Source organism: Crinia signifera, chromosome 4, assembly GCF_055691185.1.
Source record: "Crinia signifera chromosome 4, ASM5569118v1, whole genome shotgun sequence".
Lineage (NCBI taxonomy): Eukaryota > Metazoa > Chordata > Amphibia > Anura > Myobatrachidae > Crinia > Crinia signifera.
This window is the reverse complement of record NC_139220.1, coordinates 113,499,882-113,517,006: the sequence shown is the minus strand read 5'-3', so window position 1 is coordinate 113,517,006 and position 17,125 is coordinate 113,499,882. Positions and strand designations below refer to the sequence as shown.

The window sequence follows — 17,125 nt, the reverse complement described above, 5'->3', positions numbered from 1 at the left end:
ACAGGATAGCTTTACTTACTAACACATTAAAGCAATTTGTAGAGATAATAAAGAAAATAGTTCATGACCTATTAATGTAATATGAATAATTTTGAGTGACATAGTAAAATAGAATTACCGGCAGTCTCTTACACCACTCCCACTGCTGACTTTCTCAAAGCCATCCGAACAATTGATAGCAGAATTTAAAGCACATGAGACACATTCTGTTCTGGATGTAATCTTTTGTTTTTGATTACACATATTTTTTACCTGTAGTAGGAAATACAGTTAATAAATTAATACAAATATATTTTCAATTAATATTTTTTCATTTTCAGTATAAAAATTCTAAATAATACATTTTCAAGGGGACACATAAGTAGCAGTAACAAGGGTGTAAGCAAGTTATTAAAGCTGCAGAGATAGAAACATGTAAAGAGAATTTGATGGCCAATAAGAACCACTTGGCCCATATACTACTAAGCGATTACTTTGGTCATCTCCTCTTTCTCTCTCTCTACATGTCCTATCCGGTGAGCTCATTAACTCTTTTGACTTGCAATATCATCGTTATGCTGATGATACTCAAATCTACATTTCCTCCCCTGAGCTCATTTCATTTGTATCTGCAACCTTCTCCCCTTAAATATCCCATCATTTTCTTAAACTTAACATGCCCAAAGACCTGTACACACAGGGCGATTTCAGGCATTATCGCCGGGGATATGGTCGCTGAGCATCCATACCCCGTGTGTACAGGGTGACTGTAGCTGTAAGCATGATCCCATGACCAGCCCTGGGGTGGTCGTTGGTCGCAGCGGCTTCCCCCGGGATTAGCTATTTCTCCCTGAGGTTTCCCCCAGCAGTGTCTCCTTTTCATCAGAAACCATCTCTGAGCAATATATTGCTCTGTGTGTGTACGGTGCTTAAGACTGAGCTGAAAATCTTCCCACCCTCCGGCAAAACCTCACCTTCCATTCCTTCCACAAATTAATTTAATTTTGTCATCTATCTCCTTTAGCTCACAAGTGCTCTGTCTGGAGTAATCCTTGACTCCTCCCTCTCCTTCAAACCATGCATTCAGCACCTCTCACAAACCTGCCATTTTCATCTCAAATATATATTCAGGATCAGACCCTTGCTCTCCCAAGATTCTACCAAGAACCTTATCCACTCCATATGGTCATCTCAAGACTGAACTACTGACAAATGCTTCTCTACTCTCTGATCTATCCTCAATGCTGCTGCTAGACTCATCTTCCTCACCACTCTACTACATCCACCTCTCTTTTAGTACCTGTTCACTGGTTCCCCTTCCATGTTAGAATCCAATTCAAGTTCTCATACAAAGTTTTCACCCATTCCTCTCCCACTTACATTTCTGACCTTTTTCCCTCTACGCTCCCGTCCATCCTCTTCGTTCCACTAATGCCTCTTCTGTGTACTGATTAGCTGTTTATATACCCTGTAACTGTCCTATATTGTCTTACTTATTTGTTTATGTACTCTAAACTGGGCACTGCGGATCCCTTGTGACAACATTTAAATAAAGTATAATAATAATAATTGTAAAAATCATCTAATTAGATGGTCAGTTGGTACAACATCCATGAAGTGTGTGAGCAAATGATAATCTGCCATTTATGTGATAGCAGGAGAGATAAAAATTATGATTTCTCCCCACTATTTGGGTAATTATTATTTCAGTGTATGGGGAAAGTTGGCCACTTTCCTTCCAACTGAACAATCATATGTCAGATATAGGAGGACGCTGACTTCCTACAGGGTTGTTTCAGGTCAATGAATAGGAATTGCTATTTAAAATATAAGGCAATATTAAAGGTGGGACAAAAGAATAAAAAAAAGGGCTCTGCGCTAGTTAAGCAGGTGCATCAATGTCTGAATAAGGAAATCACAATTATTTACACTAAATATATAACATTCATTGAAGAAATATATAGCGTTTTAGTAACAATACTAATATTTCCCAAACAGGAATAAAATCAACATCTATATTTTATACATATGAAGTTCTACATCACCACTAGTTTACATGTCATGTCAACGTTTCGAGCCACGCCGGGCTCTTTGTCAAGACCACAATCTTAGATGGATCACAGCATCAGAAGATCTAACACAATGATCAGCTGTACTCCTTAAATACCATGATGCCAGGAAGTGCTATTGATCAACCGGTTAATACCGGAAATATTCTTATTACACCTATTACCCACATCACTACTTAAACAATATACATCCCACAGTATAATAAAAGTGACGTGCAACAACATATTGAGTTAAGTCTAAAAGTTATGCTCACACTCACCTAGTAAGCCATGCAAGTCTCGGCGTGCGTTCCACTCAGCTGGAACGCATCACCGGAAATCCTGAAAGTAGTAACCCCGCTGCGGGCGCTAGAAGCGCTCCATTGTTAGATAAAACATGTGGCTCTATGCGTCATCCCATGCGCTCGGCTGCCTCACGCCGACCCAGAGTCACGTAATCGCGTCTCTTGGGTTGCCAGGGTAACCCATGTCTTGTATTGCTGACGCTCCACTACCCATCACTGTGCAGCTGTTTTTCAACCCAGCGAACAGAACATCCCTAATGGGAAAGAGCCCGGGCTCCCTACTATAAAAAGCCAGGACCACTACCTCTATTGACCGGCTTTTCCAGCTAAAGGTACAGGGTGGACGTCCCTACACTATAATAATTTTTATATATATTTTTTAATTCTTACAAAGACTATTTTTTTTTTTTTTTTACTTTCGTCTGGCCAGATGTAATCAAAGAATCCTCTATCTGAGTGAAGTTCAAAATAAACACTCTCCCATTTTCCACTATACTGGGACAGATATTGAGGTCCTGGTTCCAAAACATCCAGGCGTGATACTTAGGTCTTTTATAATATTTTGTTGTTACATATTTATGTCTTAAATGTATACACGTATAATGTTTTATAATTAGAGTATACTGTGTTCTATCACTGGCCAGTGAGTTTCTACATAATAAATTCATATTTTTATACATGGTTTCTAGCGCGTCGTAAATATTGTTTTTTTTTTTCTGTGGTCTGTATTTTGGGGAGATAGGCATTTCCCTTTTTACACGCTGCTGGAACCTGCTGGGGCATTGTATGTCTATATAATTTCTGAGATATATATGCGCAGCAGTGTATATGGTCTACACCTAAACCTTCTAAATAAGAGATAGTGTGTCTGTTGGGATAGCGCTGATATTTTTCTGTGTTTGTATTGCTGACAGTTTGCATTTCACTGTGAATCAGTGGAACGCATCTGCACACTATATCTTAAAATAATATACTACTCTATGTATGAGCCGAGGGTTTAATTAAGTTTTTCAATGGTCGACTTTGAAAAGGTCAACAGGGTCCAAAGGTCGACAGTGAAAATGGCAACAGGGTCCAAAAGTAGAAAGTGAGAAGGTCGACAGGGTCAAAAGGTCGACAGTCTAAAGATCGACATGGTGAAAAACGTCAACATTCTAAAGGTTGACATGAGTTTTTCCTGTTTTTTTGTGTGTCTATGTCGACATAGGTCAACATGGACACTGTCTAAGTGTACCACGCCCCCTCACATGGCTCGCTATGCTTCAGGAGAAGATCCTCCCTGTGCTCGGCAAGATATTGTATTCTCCCTCCATGCCGTAGTGAATGGTAGGGCATAAAATACCGCCTGTCGGCTCAAAATTTTGTTAAAAAATGCATGTTGACCTTTGCTATGTCAACCTTTTGACCATGTCGACCTTTTGACCATGTCAACCTATTGACACTGTCGACCTATTGACTGTTGATCTTTAGACCCTGTTGGACTTTTCACTGTAGAATTATGGAACCTTTCAACCGTTTGACTGTCGACTTTTGACCCTGTTGACCTTTTGACTGTCGACTATAGTGGTCGACCTTATGACTGTCAACCTAGAGTCAATCTATCATACCATATATACTATATATATATATATATATATATATATATATATATATATGGGTATGGATCATTAAGTCATCAGCATTATGGTCGACACCATTAGGTCAACATGCATTTAGGTCAACATGAGTCAAGGTCGAGAGAGTCATTAGGTTGACATGGGTATGGTCGCCATTGCAAAAGTCCCCAAAAAATGTTTTCACGCCCTAGTGGATGCTAGGACATGAAATACCGCCTGTCAGCACATTTTGGCTCAAGAAGCAGTAAAAAAAACCACGTCGACCTAATGACCCTGTCGACCTTATTCATGTCGACCTAATGACCCTGTCTTCCTAATGACCCTGTCGACCTAAACCATGTCATCATTCCTGCATGTCGACCTTAATTCATGTCGACTTAATGATGTCGACCTAATGCTTGTCGACCATCATACTGGTGACCCAATGACCGTATCCCATGTAAATATCTGATCCTCATATATAAACTTATAATGAATATCAGATGTTTATGTTTGAGAGGTGCAGATCCGCACTTAAATTATTTTAGTATGAATGTCCTTTATAAAAGTCTAGTTATTCAGTGTGGCAACAGAAATGTCACTGATCTTTACAAGTCCCAATATAACATGGGTGCATAATGACTAAAGTCAAGCATATGATTATTATTATTATTTTTATTATTATCAGTTTCTTATATAGCGCACACCCATATTCTGCAGCACTTTACAGAGAATACAGTAAATGATCATTCACATCCGTCCCTGCCCCAGTGAAGCTTAAGCTGTGTACACACGGGGGCGATAGGGGCAGGGGCGGATTTAGGAGTGAGGGCGCCCGTAGGCACAACAATAATGGCTGCACCCCTGCCTAATTGTATTATTTTTATTGATTGTTTATAAGCCCTCATTTGATTGAATAGAAGTAGGACAGATTACAGGGACAGTATCTGCATGCCCTATCCATGTACACTCTATACAAGATGGAATATGGAACAGTACAGCGGATATTTCAGGCTGACGGCACCAACAGTAGCATCCAAGTGCCGCCCTCAAACATGTGCCGCCTCTAGGCACATGCCTCACGTGCCTAATGGGAAATTCGGCACTGGATAGGGGTTGAAATCGCCGGAAATATGGTCGCTGGCGACCATATTGCCAGTAATGGGAGTGTGCCCCGGCGATAAATAGCCATGTGCGCGCTCCCGTTTTTAGCCCCGTTCTAATCGCTGGTCGCAAGAGCTTGCTCCTGCGACCAGCTGATTACCTCTGCGGTACCGCTGGCAGAGGTTCCCTTTCATCAGCGACCATCTCCGCTTTACAATCTATATTTCCTACCACATACACACACAGTAATTTGAGGATTAAATTTGTTGGGAGCCAAGTAGCCTACCAGTATATTTTTGGAGTGTCGAGTTCCGGAGTACCCAGAAGAAACCCATGCAAGCATGGGGAGAATATACAAACTCCGAAACAAAAAGTAGATCAAACTGTCACGCTAGCAGTAGCACCAGCTGGAGTGTAACGGAGGCTAGGTGCCTTGATGTAAGGTTTTGCATAGACGACAGGAGGGAGGGATGCAATTGGATAAAAGAAAACCAGTTTTAATAAAGATACAGATGAACTGTGGCACAAAGGTAATACTGAATATATGAAATAACCAGAGTCAATGATATATAAAACTTATTGTAAAGTTCGTAGTGGTTGGATAACGAAGTTGAAAACTGAAGATTGGACGATTGGGTGATTGGACGATTGGGTGATTGGACAATTGGACGATTGGATGATTGGACGATTGGATGATTGGGAGATTGGATGGTTGGATGATTGGATGATTGGAAGATTTGGAAGATTGGATGGTTGATAGGATGATTCCGGGAAGTATTGCAGCAGGCCTGAGTAGCTGTGACCAGGGAGAGTTGCAGTGGAAGTAACCGTCAGGTGAGGAAAGGGTGATCCCCTTTGGGGGGCTAACCTTGTCTGGACTGTAGAGGCGGCAGCAGGGTTCTGCAGGTGGATGGTCTTCACAGCAGGCGAGCAGGAGTGGATTCAGTCTGGAGATAGCAGACAGAGAGCAGCGCTTTCAGCAGGAGTGGGAGTCAGATGCCTAGGGAAAGGACATCATTGTACTGACTGCCTGTTTGGCCCAGCTGGTCAGTATTTAAAAGGAGAGCTGCACTGTAATTGGCTGAAGGTAATTAGTAGTGCAGCCTGGTTGGAGAAACCAACAAGATGGCCGCCGCCAGGGAAGATGACAGGTTTCAGAACCAGCAAGTGTGTGCAGTACATTCCAGGCAGCGTGTCCAGCAAGGCCCAGGCAGCGTTCACAGCATCATGGCGCCTCAGTGTGGGAGGCATGGGTGGCAGACATGGTGGTCGTGACACAAACCCATGGCCTCATTGCTGTGAGGCAGTAATGCTAACCATTACAACGTCCAATAGCTATACTGTATCACATGTCCTAAATTGGAGGACCATAAAAGAGAGGGATGAAATGCTAGAGGGGCAGTTATTTACCCTCTTATGCTGTTAATTGTGCTGTTCGTGAAAGGTCCATTGCAGTACGCACTGTGTTTTGAATTTATGTTTTATGTATTTATGAAATACAGCAATAAAGATTATAGTTGAACAGCATTGTTCATTGCATACATTTTCCATTTTTTTTCCCCTTACAATCAGCATTGATTACATCTATGAATTTGAGAATTATACAATAAAGATTTTGAATAAGTATGAACTACATGTAATATTATTAATAATGGTACAATATTGAATATACAGTACAAAGGATAAGTTGTCAAGGTATGCAGTAAATTAGCCAGTTCATGTAAATATGAGTCCTGTATAAACAACCTTCAATAATTGAGAGTATTTAATGAAACCATAGTGTGTCTGTTTGCTTTTTTTTTTTTTTAAGAGAAAAGATTCAAGTAATCTTCTATCAATGTGTACACCATGGTATTTACAATCAATGAAAAATAAGGAAAAATAATAAAAGGGGGGAATAAATGTAAAAGAAACAGAATAAAGGAAAATATAAGGGGGGGGGGGGGGGGGGCACTAGTGTCCAGGTCTGATGGATTCTTAAACCATGTATTTAAAAAATGCTAATTTCATTTGGAGGTTATTGAGAACATAAAGAGTGCTGGAAAAAATAGAGCCAGAACAGTGTTCATCGTTCGGATTACTAACAACATGAAGCTTAAAAGTGCACCTGTAAAGACATTTGACTGTATCTATGGATTGTTTATGGCCAGAGGAGCGCTTTATACTTGTCTTTCATTTTGTATTGCTCTAGCCTCTGGTTGGTTAAGCATTGCTTTTTCATGAAGCAGCCCTCCAGAGTGTGAGTGCAGTGGATTAACCTTGTTAGATTCAGATACCTCTAGGACATGGGTCTTCAACCTATGGCCCTCCAGATGTTGTGAAACTACATGTTCCAACATGCATTGCCACAATTTTTCCTATAAGTGCATGCCAAAACTGTCAGGGCATGCTGGGACATGTAGTTCCACAACATCTGGAGGGCCACAGGTTGAAGACCTGTGCTCTAGGACATCTCTGTGTCTCCCAGGAGCTACTGTAATGGAACTAGAGGAGCAATATGGGGATAGCACAGTAGTGCACTCCATATTTCAACAAGGTCAGGGTCATGAAAACAGTTTCAGAAGAATTATTGTGGCTAAATTCCGGATAACAATCATGGGTTTACAACACAAACAAGCCAATACTGGTATAAGATAATCCAATAGCAAAGAAAAATAATGATGGATAAAGGTATCGGGATCTGATACTATGGCACTTTGTAGTGTTCAATGTCTTGGGATTGGGGGGGGAGGTGTATACAATATGGAGAGAGATAAAAGTGGAGAGAGATAAAGGGTCTGCTTTATCAATGACTTTTATCATACTCTACCAGTGTCGGACTGGGGAATGAAGGCTCCGCCGGAGGAATACAGTGGAATACAGACGTAATGTGTCAGCACAGAAGTAATGTGTCACATCATAATAATCTCTGACATTGGAGCAGATGTTTCAAGCCTGGAGAAGTAAGAAAACAAAGGTGACAATGCAGCAGTCAGTCAGCTCCTAACTGTTATTTTTTCAAACCCAGCCTGTAACTTGACAAGAGCGTCATCACCTTCCACTTTATCACTTCTCCATGCCTAATACATCTGCCCAATCAGGAGTATCTTTAGAGAGGAGGAGGCTCCAGTGCCCCCTCTTCAGCCAGGCCCCTTCCTCTCTGCCAGGAGCGGCAATGCGGAGCAATAGGATCTAAGCATTCTAGTGCTCAGACCCTACCTCGTATGCCTGAACCTCTTCTGCGTTGTAAAGTCTGAGAGCACTCACACTCCACTGCGCATGCGCAGATCGCCTTAGAAATTGCTGCCGCACCATTTTTCTGGCGATTTCTGCAGCACTCTTGCCGCAGGAATCTGGAGGGTTAGTATTTAAATAATGGGTGCAGTGTGCGTGGTGCACTGCACCCATTACAGATACGCCACTGTGCCCAACTGCTGTTTGATAGAAGCTTACCAGTATTGCATTTGTCCACCTATTAAAAGATGGTAGAGACCCACACAAGCTCACAGCTAGAATTGTAGCTAATGAGGCTTCTAATACCAATACCAAGTATTAAAGCAATGGGATGACTACTTGTGTACTTAATTACTGTGTTGCTTTTCTTTGTAACAAAAAGCCTCCGGAAAGAGCTTGTTAATGTCAAATTGCAGAATCTGTTATATTGATCAGTGGTATACAAATTATAATAAATATATTCTGCTTGAATAATATTACAAGTGGGTTATAACTAAGTATCTTTCTTATTTTATACAATTGTTAAGGGGTGTACACAGGGGAGATTTTGACTAATGGACAAATTTGACTAAGCAATTTTGGGAGAGATTTTGGCTAGATGCACTGGAGATTCTGACTAAGTGATTTTCTCTAAGCAATGATAGTCTATGATCTAGTCAAAATTGCCTTGCCTGCACAGTCAATCTATGCTAAGCAATTTCTGCACAATATTGACTAAGCAGGAGAAAAATAGGGAGATTTTGGCTAACCTTCTAGGAGATTTTGACTATATAGTAAAAATTTCCTGTTAAAAGTTCTTCGTGTGTACACCCCTTTAGTGTAGTGAGAGTCATACCATCACACATTGTGAATGTCCTTCTAATATCAGATCATATGGGAGTATGGATGGCGTGTGTATGAGAGTCAATGCTTGATAGGTAAGGCCTTACCTATCAAGCATTGACTCTCATACACACTGGGGCAAATTGCCTTATTACAGTTTATTGCAGTTAAAAAATACAAACTAGCTGGTTGCTATGGTTACATCACACAGAGCCATTTTACCATTGGGGGATATCCTATTAGCACCAATCGACCGTATCCCCCAATATCTGCAGTTATCAGGTACTATACTTCACATGCCTCAGGCACACAAAGCATTATCCCCTATAAGCAGCCGCCGGAGCCTAGATAACACAAAAGCAGCCTGTAATTGGAGACCACAATACTGACCATCTGTCATAAATCGTGACATCAGGCCTTTTTATCAGCCAAAAATGCATGCAGTGTTAGTTGGATACCCCCATAATAGTGTGGTGCGTTTTTATAAAAAGTCAAATTGTGATTATTTAGGTACATTGCTCACCCCTAACAGGTGAAATTGACATAAACTACATATTTATAAATGTGGTGTTATTTTACCTCATAGTCACTTCAACCAATGACATATGTGATTATCTAATTTGCAAGTCAGATTTTGTCACCACACTGTGCAGGACTATTAGTTTATAAACAAGTGTAAGAATAATGATTAGTGTTAATGAAAATAATTGATACTGTTCTTCAATGTCTCAGTAAAGATGGCAGCTGGCTCTGCATGTCCAGTTAGATCTATTTGATACACACTATAGCTAAAAAATGACAATGGCAATGTGGTATAATTACTAAAAGGACCTAGAGTACACCCAGGGAGAACACAGCTCAGCTCAGCGATGTGTCAGCACTGTGTGCTGAGCAATCTGTCAGGGCCAATGTTCTCACCGGAGATTAACTAGATTTATCCAGCATGCTGGAGATTAATTGTGGGGTGATAGCGACGAGTGGGGCTATGAGATCGCTTAGAAAATGTCCTGAAATCGCCCCATTTGTGGGCCCTATTAAGCTTCTAAAAATGAAAAGTGGTGATGCTGCTCAGATTCTAGATATTATTTCTATATTGCATTCTAGATAATGATATACAAGATCTAATTGGTTGCTATTGGCAATGCTGTTTATTTGGATTGGACAATTATCAGGACTGGGAAAACTATATTTATAGCATGTATAACTACAGTAGGAAAAGCATGTCAATTCTACAAGATGCGGAAAAATACATTTTTAAACATTGATTAAAACCAAGACTCCTGTTAAATTTAATTAGTACTTCGCTCATCTTTTTTTTTTTTTTGCACAATCATCTGTAAAACACTGCAAATTGTCCTAATTTAATGTTGACGTATAGGGCCATCTCTATCAAAATGGCAGCAGTGAGGAAGCAGATACTTGCAAACATTACACAGTATTTTCAGGCAAGGCCCATGTCAAACATTTAGGTAAAACATTTGTTCTGAACCAAAACAACCAATTATCTGGAAATACACAGTTACAGTGCTCAGTGTTTCATGTACTGAGCTCTGAAAAGAGTGAGAACCAATCAGCTTCTTCCTTGAAAAATGCTACCTCAAAGCTATTTGATTACTATGGGCAACTTCACCACTGGTGTACTTAATTACTGTCTGTGATGAATAATACACTAGTGTGTCTTTTCACATGCTATTGGCTGGAGTGAGCCAATGGAGTTTGGATTTGTGGTCATGAAGAACGTGCATTAACATTGGCTGCTCAGCCTCAGAGTCATCATCTGAAACAGGATGTGTTCTAGTTCAAACAGTGGCGTAACTATAAATTATGCTCCCCCAAGCCAAAATATTTTTAGGACCCCCCCTTCCCCATAATGCCACATACACATTACCTCTCTGTGGCTACCCATGTCCCTTGAAAAAGACTGGCCGGGCCGGAAGCTTCCTGTGGGGCCGGAAGCTTCCCGCCCCACAGCCCCCCCATATTACATTATACACAGCCCTCCCCATATTACATTATACACAGCCCACCCCATATTACATTATACACAGCCCTCCCCATATTACATAATACACAGGCCCCCCTATATTACATTATACACAGCCCACCCCATATTACATTATACACAGCCCCCCCATATTACATTATACACAGCCCACCTCATATTACATTATACACAGCCCCCCCCATATTACATTATACACAGCCCCCCCATATTACATTATACACAGCCCCCCCCCATATTACATTATACACAGCCCCCCCATATTACATTATACACAGCCCCCCCCCATATTACATTATACACAGCCCCCCCCATATTACATTATACACAGCCCACCCCATATTACATTATACACAGCCCTCCCCATATTACATAATACACAGGCCCCCCTATATTACATTATACACAGCCCACCCCATATTACATTATACACAGCCCCCCATATTGCATTATACACAGCCCACCCCATATTACATTATACACAGCCCACCCCATATTACATTATACACAGCCCCCCATATTACATTATACACAGTCCCCCCCCATATTGCATTATACACAGCCCTCCCCATATTACATTATACACAGCCCTCCCCATATTACATAATACACAGGCCCCCCTATATTACATTATACACAGCCCACCCCATATTACATTATACACAGCCCCCCATATTGCATTATACACAGCCCACCCCATATTACATTATACACAGCCCACCCCATATTACATTATACACAGCCCCCCATATTACATTATACACAGTCCCCCCCCCATATTGCATTATACACAGCCCCCCCCATATTACATTATACCCAGCCCTCCCCATATTACATAATACACAGGCCACCCTATATTACATTATACACAGCCCCCCTATATTACATTATACACAGCCCACCCCATATTACATTATACACAGCCCCCCATATTGCATTATACACAGCCCACCCCATATTACATTATACACAGCCCTCCCCATATTACATAATACACAGCCCACTCCATATTGCATTATACACAGCCCCCCCCATATTACATTATACACAGCCCTCCCCATATTGCATTATACACAGCCCACCCCATATTACATTATACACAGCCCACCCCATATTACATTATACACAGCCCACCCCATATTACATTATACACAGCCCCCCAATATTACATTATACACAGCCCCCCCCCATATTACATTATACACAGCCCACCCCATATTACATTATACACAGCCCACCCCATATTGCATTATACACAGCCCACCCCATATTACATAATACACAGCCCTCCCCATATTACATAATAAACAGGCCACCCTATATTACATTATACACAGCCCCCCTATATTACATTATACACAGCCCACCCCATATTACATTATACACAGCCCACCCCATATTGCATTATACACAGCCCACCCCATATTACATTATACACAGCCCACCCCATATTACATTATACACAGCCCACCCCATATTACATTATACACAGCCCCCCCCATATTACATTATACACAGCCCACCCCATATTACATTATACACAGCCCCCCCCCATATTACATTATACACAGCCCCCCCCCATATTACATTATACACAGCCCCCCCCATATTACATTATACACAGCCCACCCCATATTACATTATACATAGCCCACCCTATATTACATTATACACAGCCCCCCCCATATTACATTATACACAGCCCATTCCACATGATAAACAGCCCCCACACACACTAAAGTACAGATTCCCATCATATTACAGACCCCACTCCCCCAGTACACACACAGCACCACAGTAATAAAAGTACCACATTACAGTAGATAAAACACAGCCCCCTCACTCCCCCACTATACAACACTCACCTGGCTTGCCCATTCCTTGGAGGTGCAGGGAGCTAGCAGTGTGGTGAGTGTTTGGGGCCAGCATCAGGGCGGCAGCAGCAGCAGGTTACAGGAGCACTGTGCAGGGAGCCCAGCAGTATGGTAGGTGGGGCCAGCATCAGGGCAGCCGGAGAGCAGGGCTGAGCAGGGAGCAGGGCTGAGCAGGAGCAGGGAGAGCAGGGCTGAGGCCTGCTGCACGGAGCCCATCAGTGTGGTGGGCGGGGCCAGCATCAGGAAGCCCTGACTGAGTGACAGCTCTCCTGCTCCTCAAGCTGCACGGACTTCCTCTCACAGCGCGGTGGCCGGCTGTGTATAATTATCATGAGCAGGCCCCCTCCGGACTGAGGACTGCTCAGCTTCCCAGCTTCTCTGTCTGGCCTCTCCGTGCGGGAGCAGGCGCCCACGCAGCCCCCGCTCCCCCAAGCAGTGGCGGGGGCTGCCTTACACAAGCTACGCCACTGAGTTCAAACCAAATTCGTAAAATATGCCACAATCATAACAATTTATCTTTTTATTAAGATCTGCTGGAAAAACAATATATTTTTTACAACACAGGGCCTGATTCTCTAAGCTGGTGATAAAATGGAGACTGATAAACAGCCAACCAATGAGCTCGTGCCTGACATTTTTCAAACACAGTCTTTGCCATGGCAGGTTGGAGCTGATTGTCTGGCTGTTTATCACTCTCCATTTTATCACGTTTGAAGCTTAGAGAATCTGGCCCTAGACTAATCCTTTAATCGAAAAAGGATATACAGTATGTGTCAAATATAACTGTGCTATATAGGTTGTTTATTACATATATGATAAGGCTGCATTACCAGCAAGCATGCAGTTTTAGAATAATTCCATAAAATGTGTTATCCGTTGCACACAATAATGTAAATGTTCAATTTTCAAATGATACTCAGACATTAGCAAAGTATGAAAACCAATAGTAAAAACTGTATCTGATGTCTGAGCTTCTGCCACCTATAGCCCTGATAAAATTAGGTTAATCACAGCCCACCCTGATTATCAGCACTGTGACATTCTGTGTGACCTGGCAGCAATTACAATATTAATTTAAAACAAAGCAGATTACGTAACTGTTACTAAATGAATTCCCATGCAATAAAACACAAATCAGCATAGGAAATGCTCCCAGCTGTTTCTTACCTGTGGCGTATTGGACCCTGCACAAATGCTAAAGACACCCGCAACTGTAGTCAGTATAAACGCCACTGTTCTTTTCTTCATGGTAATGAAGTTATAACGATATCACTTGTGTGAGAAAGCATAAGAACGGCAGATAAGTCCAGTTATTTGCACTTTATTGCATGTCTGTATGCCTGCTGTGTGTTTAAATAATTTCACTAACACCAGTCCCACCTCTCTTTCCTGTGCAGGGGCAGGGGCAAACGCAGGATTTTCAGAAGGGGGTTTCCAGAGGGGCGGAGCAAAGCACGGAGATGGACACTTATGTGATCCAGTATATGCTGGGTCAGTTAAAGTATTATAGATATATCAAATGTATATAAATAATAACAATAATAATTAAAAAGAATATATATATATATATATATATATATATATGTATACTGTACATATATACACACACACACATATATATATATATACAGGGGCGTCAATAGCAGTGTAGACCCCTGGGCATAGAAATGTATTGGGGCACTTACCGATCCTCCAGCGGTTGGGGTGGGGGAAGCTTTGATGGTGGTGGTAGGGGGTATTATATCCACCCCTCAGCATGTAGGGCCTGGATCAGTAATTTCCACTAATTACCCCTATACTGCACAGATGGTGGGAGATGAGGGGGGAGAAGGGGGCATTGGGCTGAATGAAGGGGTCCCGATACATACAGTAACTTCCAGGGTGGTAGAGGATGTTTAATTTGCAGAGGAGGGGTGTATAGTGGAGTGGGCTTATTATTCACAATTTTCTGGTGGGAGGACAGCATGCTTGACTGCAGATATCTCCAGTTCCCGGTAATAGATTTCTTAGATTTTAATGGAATTAAAAACTAGAGAATCCCACCTACCAAATGGTATTGGGGACTAGGGGATCAGAGTTCAGGAGGCAGAGCAATCTGCCAACAAGTATATAAAACTACACACCAGGTGTGTGGAGCTGGAGCAGTAACCAGCTGCTGGAAGGCTGATATCTCTGGTTCTGGGAAAAGTAGAGACAAGCTACTAGTTTCCCTCAAAGGGAAAGAGTCCCAGCTTTTGGAATATACCCTCATAAAATCTCTAGGTCAGACAGAACCTGAAATATCTGACTGGGAAGAGCAATTAACAGGTTTGGATGGGGACTATTGTTTTGAAGTCGGATATCTCCGGTTCCCAAGGGCCGATTTTTTAATTTCTTGTACCCCTGGAAAGAGGGGACTTTCAGCTTAGGGCCCTTAGACTCCTGGGGGGTTTCTGGGTACTCAGAATCCCCCCCCTGCATGCACCACTGGGGGGTAAACAGCTGAGCATTTGAAATATGCCAGTCATAGGAAAACATGCAAGGTTTCACTATTTAATTTGTAAAAGGGACGCTTTGATACAAGCCAAATGGCAGGATATCCTAAATGCGTTGTGGGATGGAGAATTAGAGAAGCTGCTGACATCAGAGTTATCTGAACTTGTCTCACCACTGTGCGTAACTTCCAGCTACAGATAAGATAAAGTAACAATGTTTGGCAGTCCTGTAACCCCTATTTTAGGACAGATAATCAGAAAACAATTAGAGTTGATAAGTATGATTACAGTCTTATGTGATCATACTTAGGCAAGATAAAAAAAAGCCATCAATGACTTGCTTTAATAAATCATGTATTGCTATTATATTTGTATGTATCCAGGGGCCACAATTTGTTAGCACTGGCTAGGGCCCCACTTTGCCCTAGAGCACCCTGAGTGGTAGATTTATGAAGCAGTTATAAGGAGGAGAAGTGAGGCAGAGGAGAAGTGGCCCATGGCAACCAATCAGATGCTCTGTATAATTTTGTATTATGCAAATTATAGATGTTACCTGAGTGCTGATTGGTTGCCAGGCGCCTCTTATCCTCTGGCTCACTTCTCCTCCCTTATCACTGCTTCAAACATCTACCTCTATATTATTTGTGGGATAGGACCAACAAGATGGTGGAAACATACATAGAGATTATAAACCACAGTGCCGTGATAGAATCATTCTGTTCCTACAGGGTCAATCCATGTGGAGTGGTCCAGAGTCAGACCTGTTTGCTTGACCATTTTTAAAATTCTTTATTTTGTTGTGTGTGATGACCCCAGCAAGTTCGTAGTAGTCAGAAATCAGAAAGTAATCAAATACTTTATTATTATTTCTATTTACCTTCATATGAAGATAGCGGCCATTTTGTATAATGGCATATGACATTTTTTTAATGTTGCTGATGTTTGAAGGCAATGCAATATCTGAGCTCAGAAAAGTCATAGAAAACTGAGGTAAAGAAACATTATTTTCAGCATATTTCAAACTACATTTTTGTCATATAAGTATTTTCCTATCTCACGTCCTTATGATTGAAATTTAAGCGCAAATTTAATTGATTTTATTTGATTGATTTGAATTGATTTCTTTTCTGGCTTGTGTAAAGGAATAACATTTCCGAGCTGTAATTTTTTTTCAGTAATAGCTACAGTATATACTTATAGATTTGCCAGACAAATTTTGAGTTATTGCAGCATCTTAAAATGTATTTTTCACCTAAATTGACCTCTAATATTTCTGTTGGGGGATGAAATGTCAAATTCACACCACAATCTATGAGGGGTAACTCTAAAAACAAAGTTACACCAAGCTGAAAACCTTGGAAAACCCAAATATTACATGTAATTGCTCTGTAGGTAAATATTATTTTAAATAACCTACTACTTTTTTCTTTAATCAGAAATTAAAGTAATGATTAACAGAGGCAGAAATGTCTTGTTGTTCAATATTTCAGCCTTTGTTAATCACTATTTTATATTCTGACTAATACAAATATAATATAAATGTATGATATTTGAATTAATATTTACATACTGAGGAATACATGTAATATTTTGCAGGAGTGAAGTTAATTGGATTCAGAATTCATGTACATCATCTAAGATTAAATCCAAGGGTACCAATCTGTCAATGTACAGGCTACACTGCATCCATTTGTGTATTGTTACAAATG

The 17,125-nt window shown here is 41.1% G+C and overlaps 1 protein-coding gene across 2 annotated transcripts in view; it reads right to left on the bottom strand.

The window, feature by feature from the left end:
* Nucleotides 1–14,256, bottom strand: part of LOC146074318 (stabilin-2-like) — a 324,893-nt gene extending 310,637 nt beyond the window's left edge. Inside the window, exons 1-2 of one of the 2 annotated variants that reach the window (XM_083182261.1) lie at nucleotides 14,110–14,256; nucleotides 119–252 (exon numbers count right to left, since the gene is read on the bottom strand). In XM_083182261.1, coding sequence (XP_083038387.1) covers nucleotides 119–252; nucleotides 14,110–14,190 — 215 coding nt within the window. In that variant the 5' untranslated portion in view covers nucleotides 14,191–14,256. Of the gene's footprint in view, nucleotides 1–118; nucleotides 253–12,933; nucleotides 13,158–14,109 lie in introns of those variants that run through there. The other variant, XM_083182263.1, reaches the window with a different exon arrangement.
* Between the last annotated feature and the right edge of the window lie 2,869 nt (nucleotides 14,257–17,125).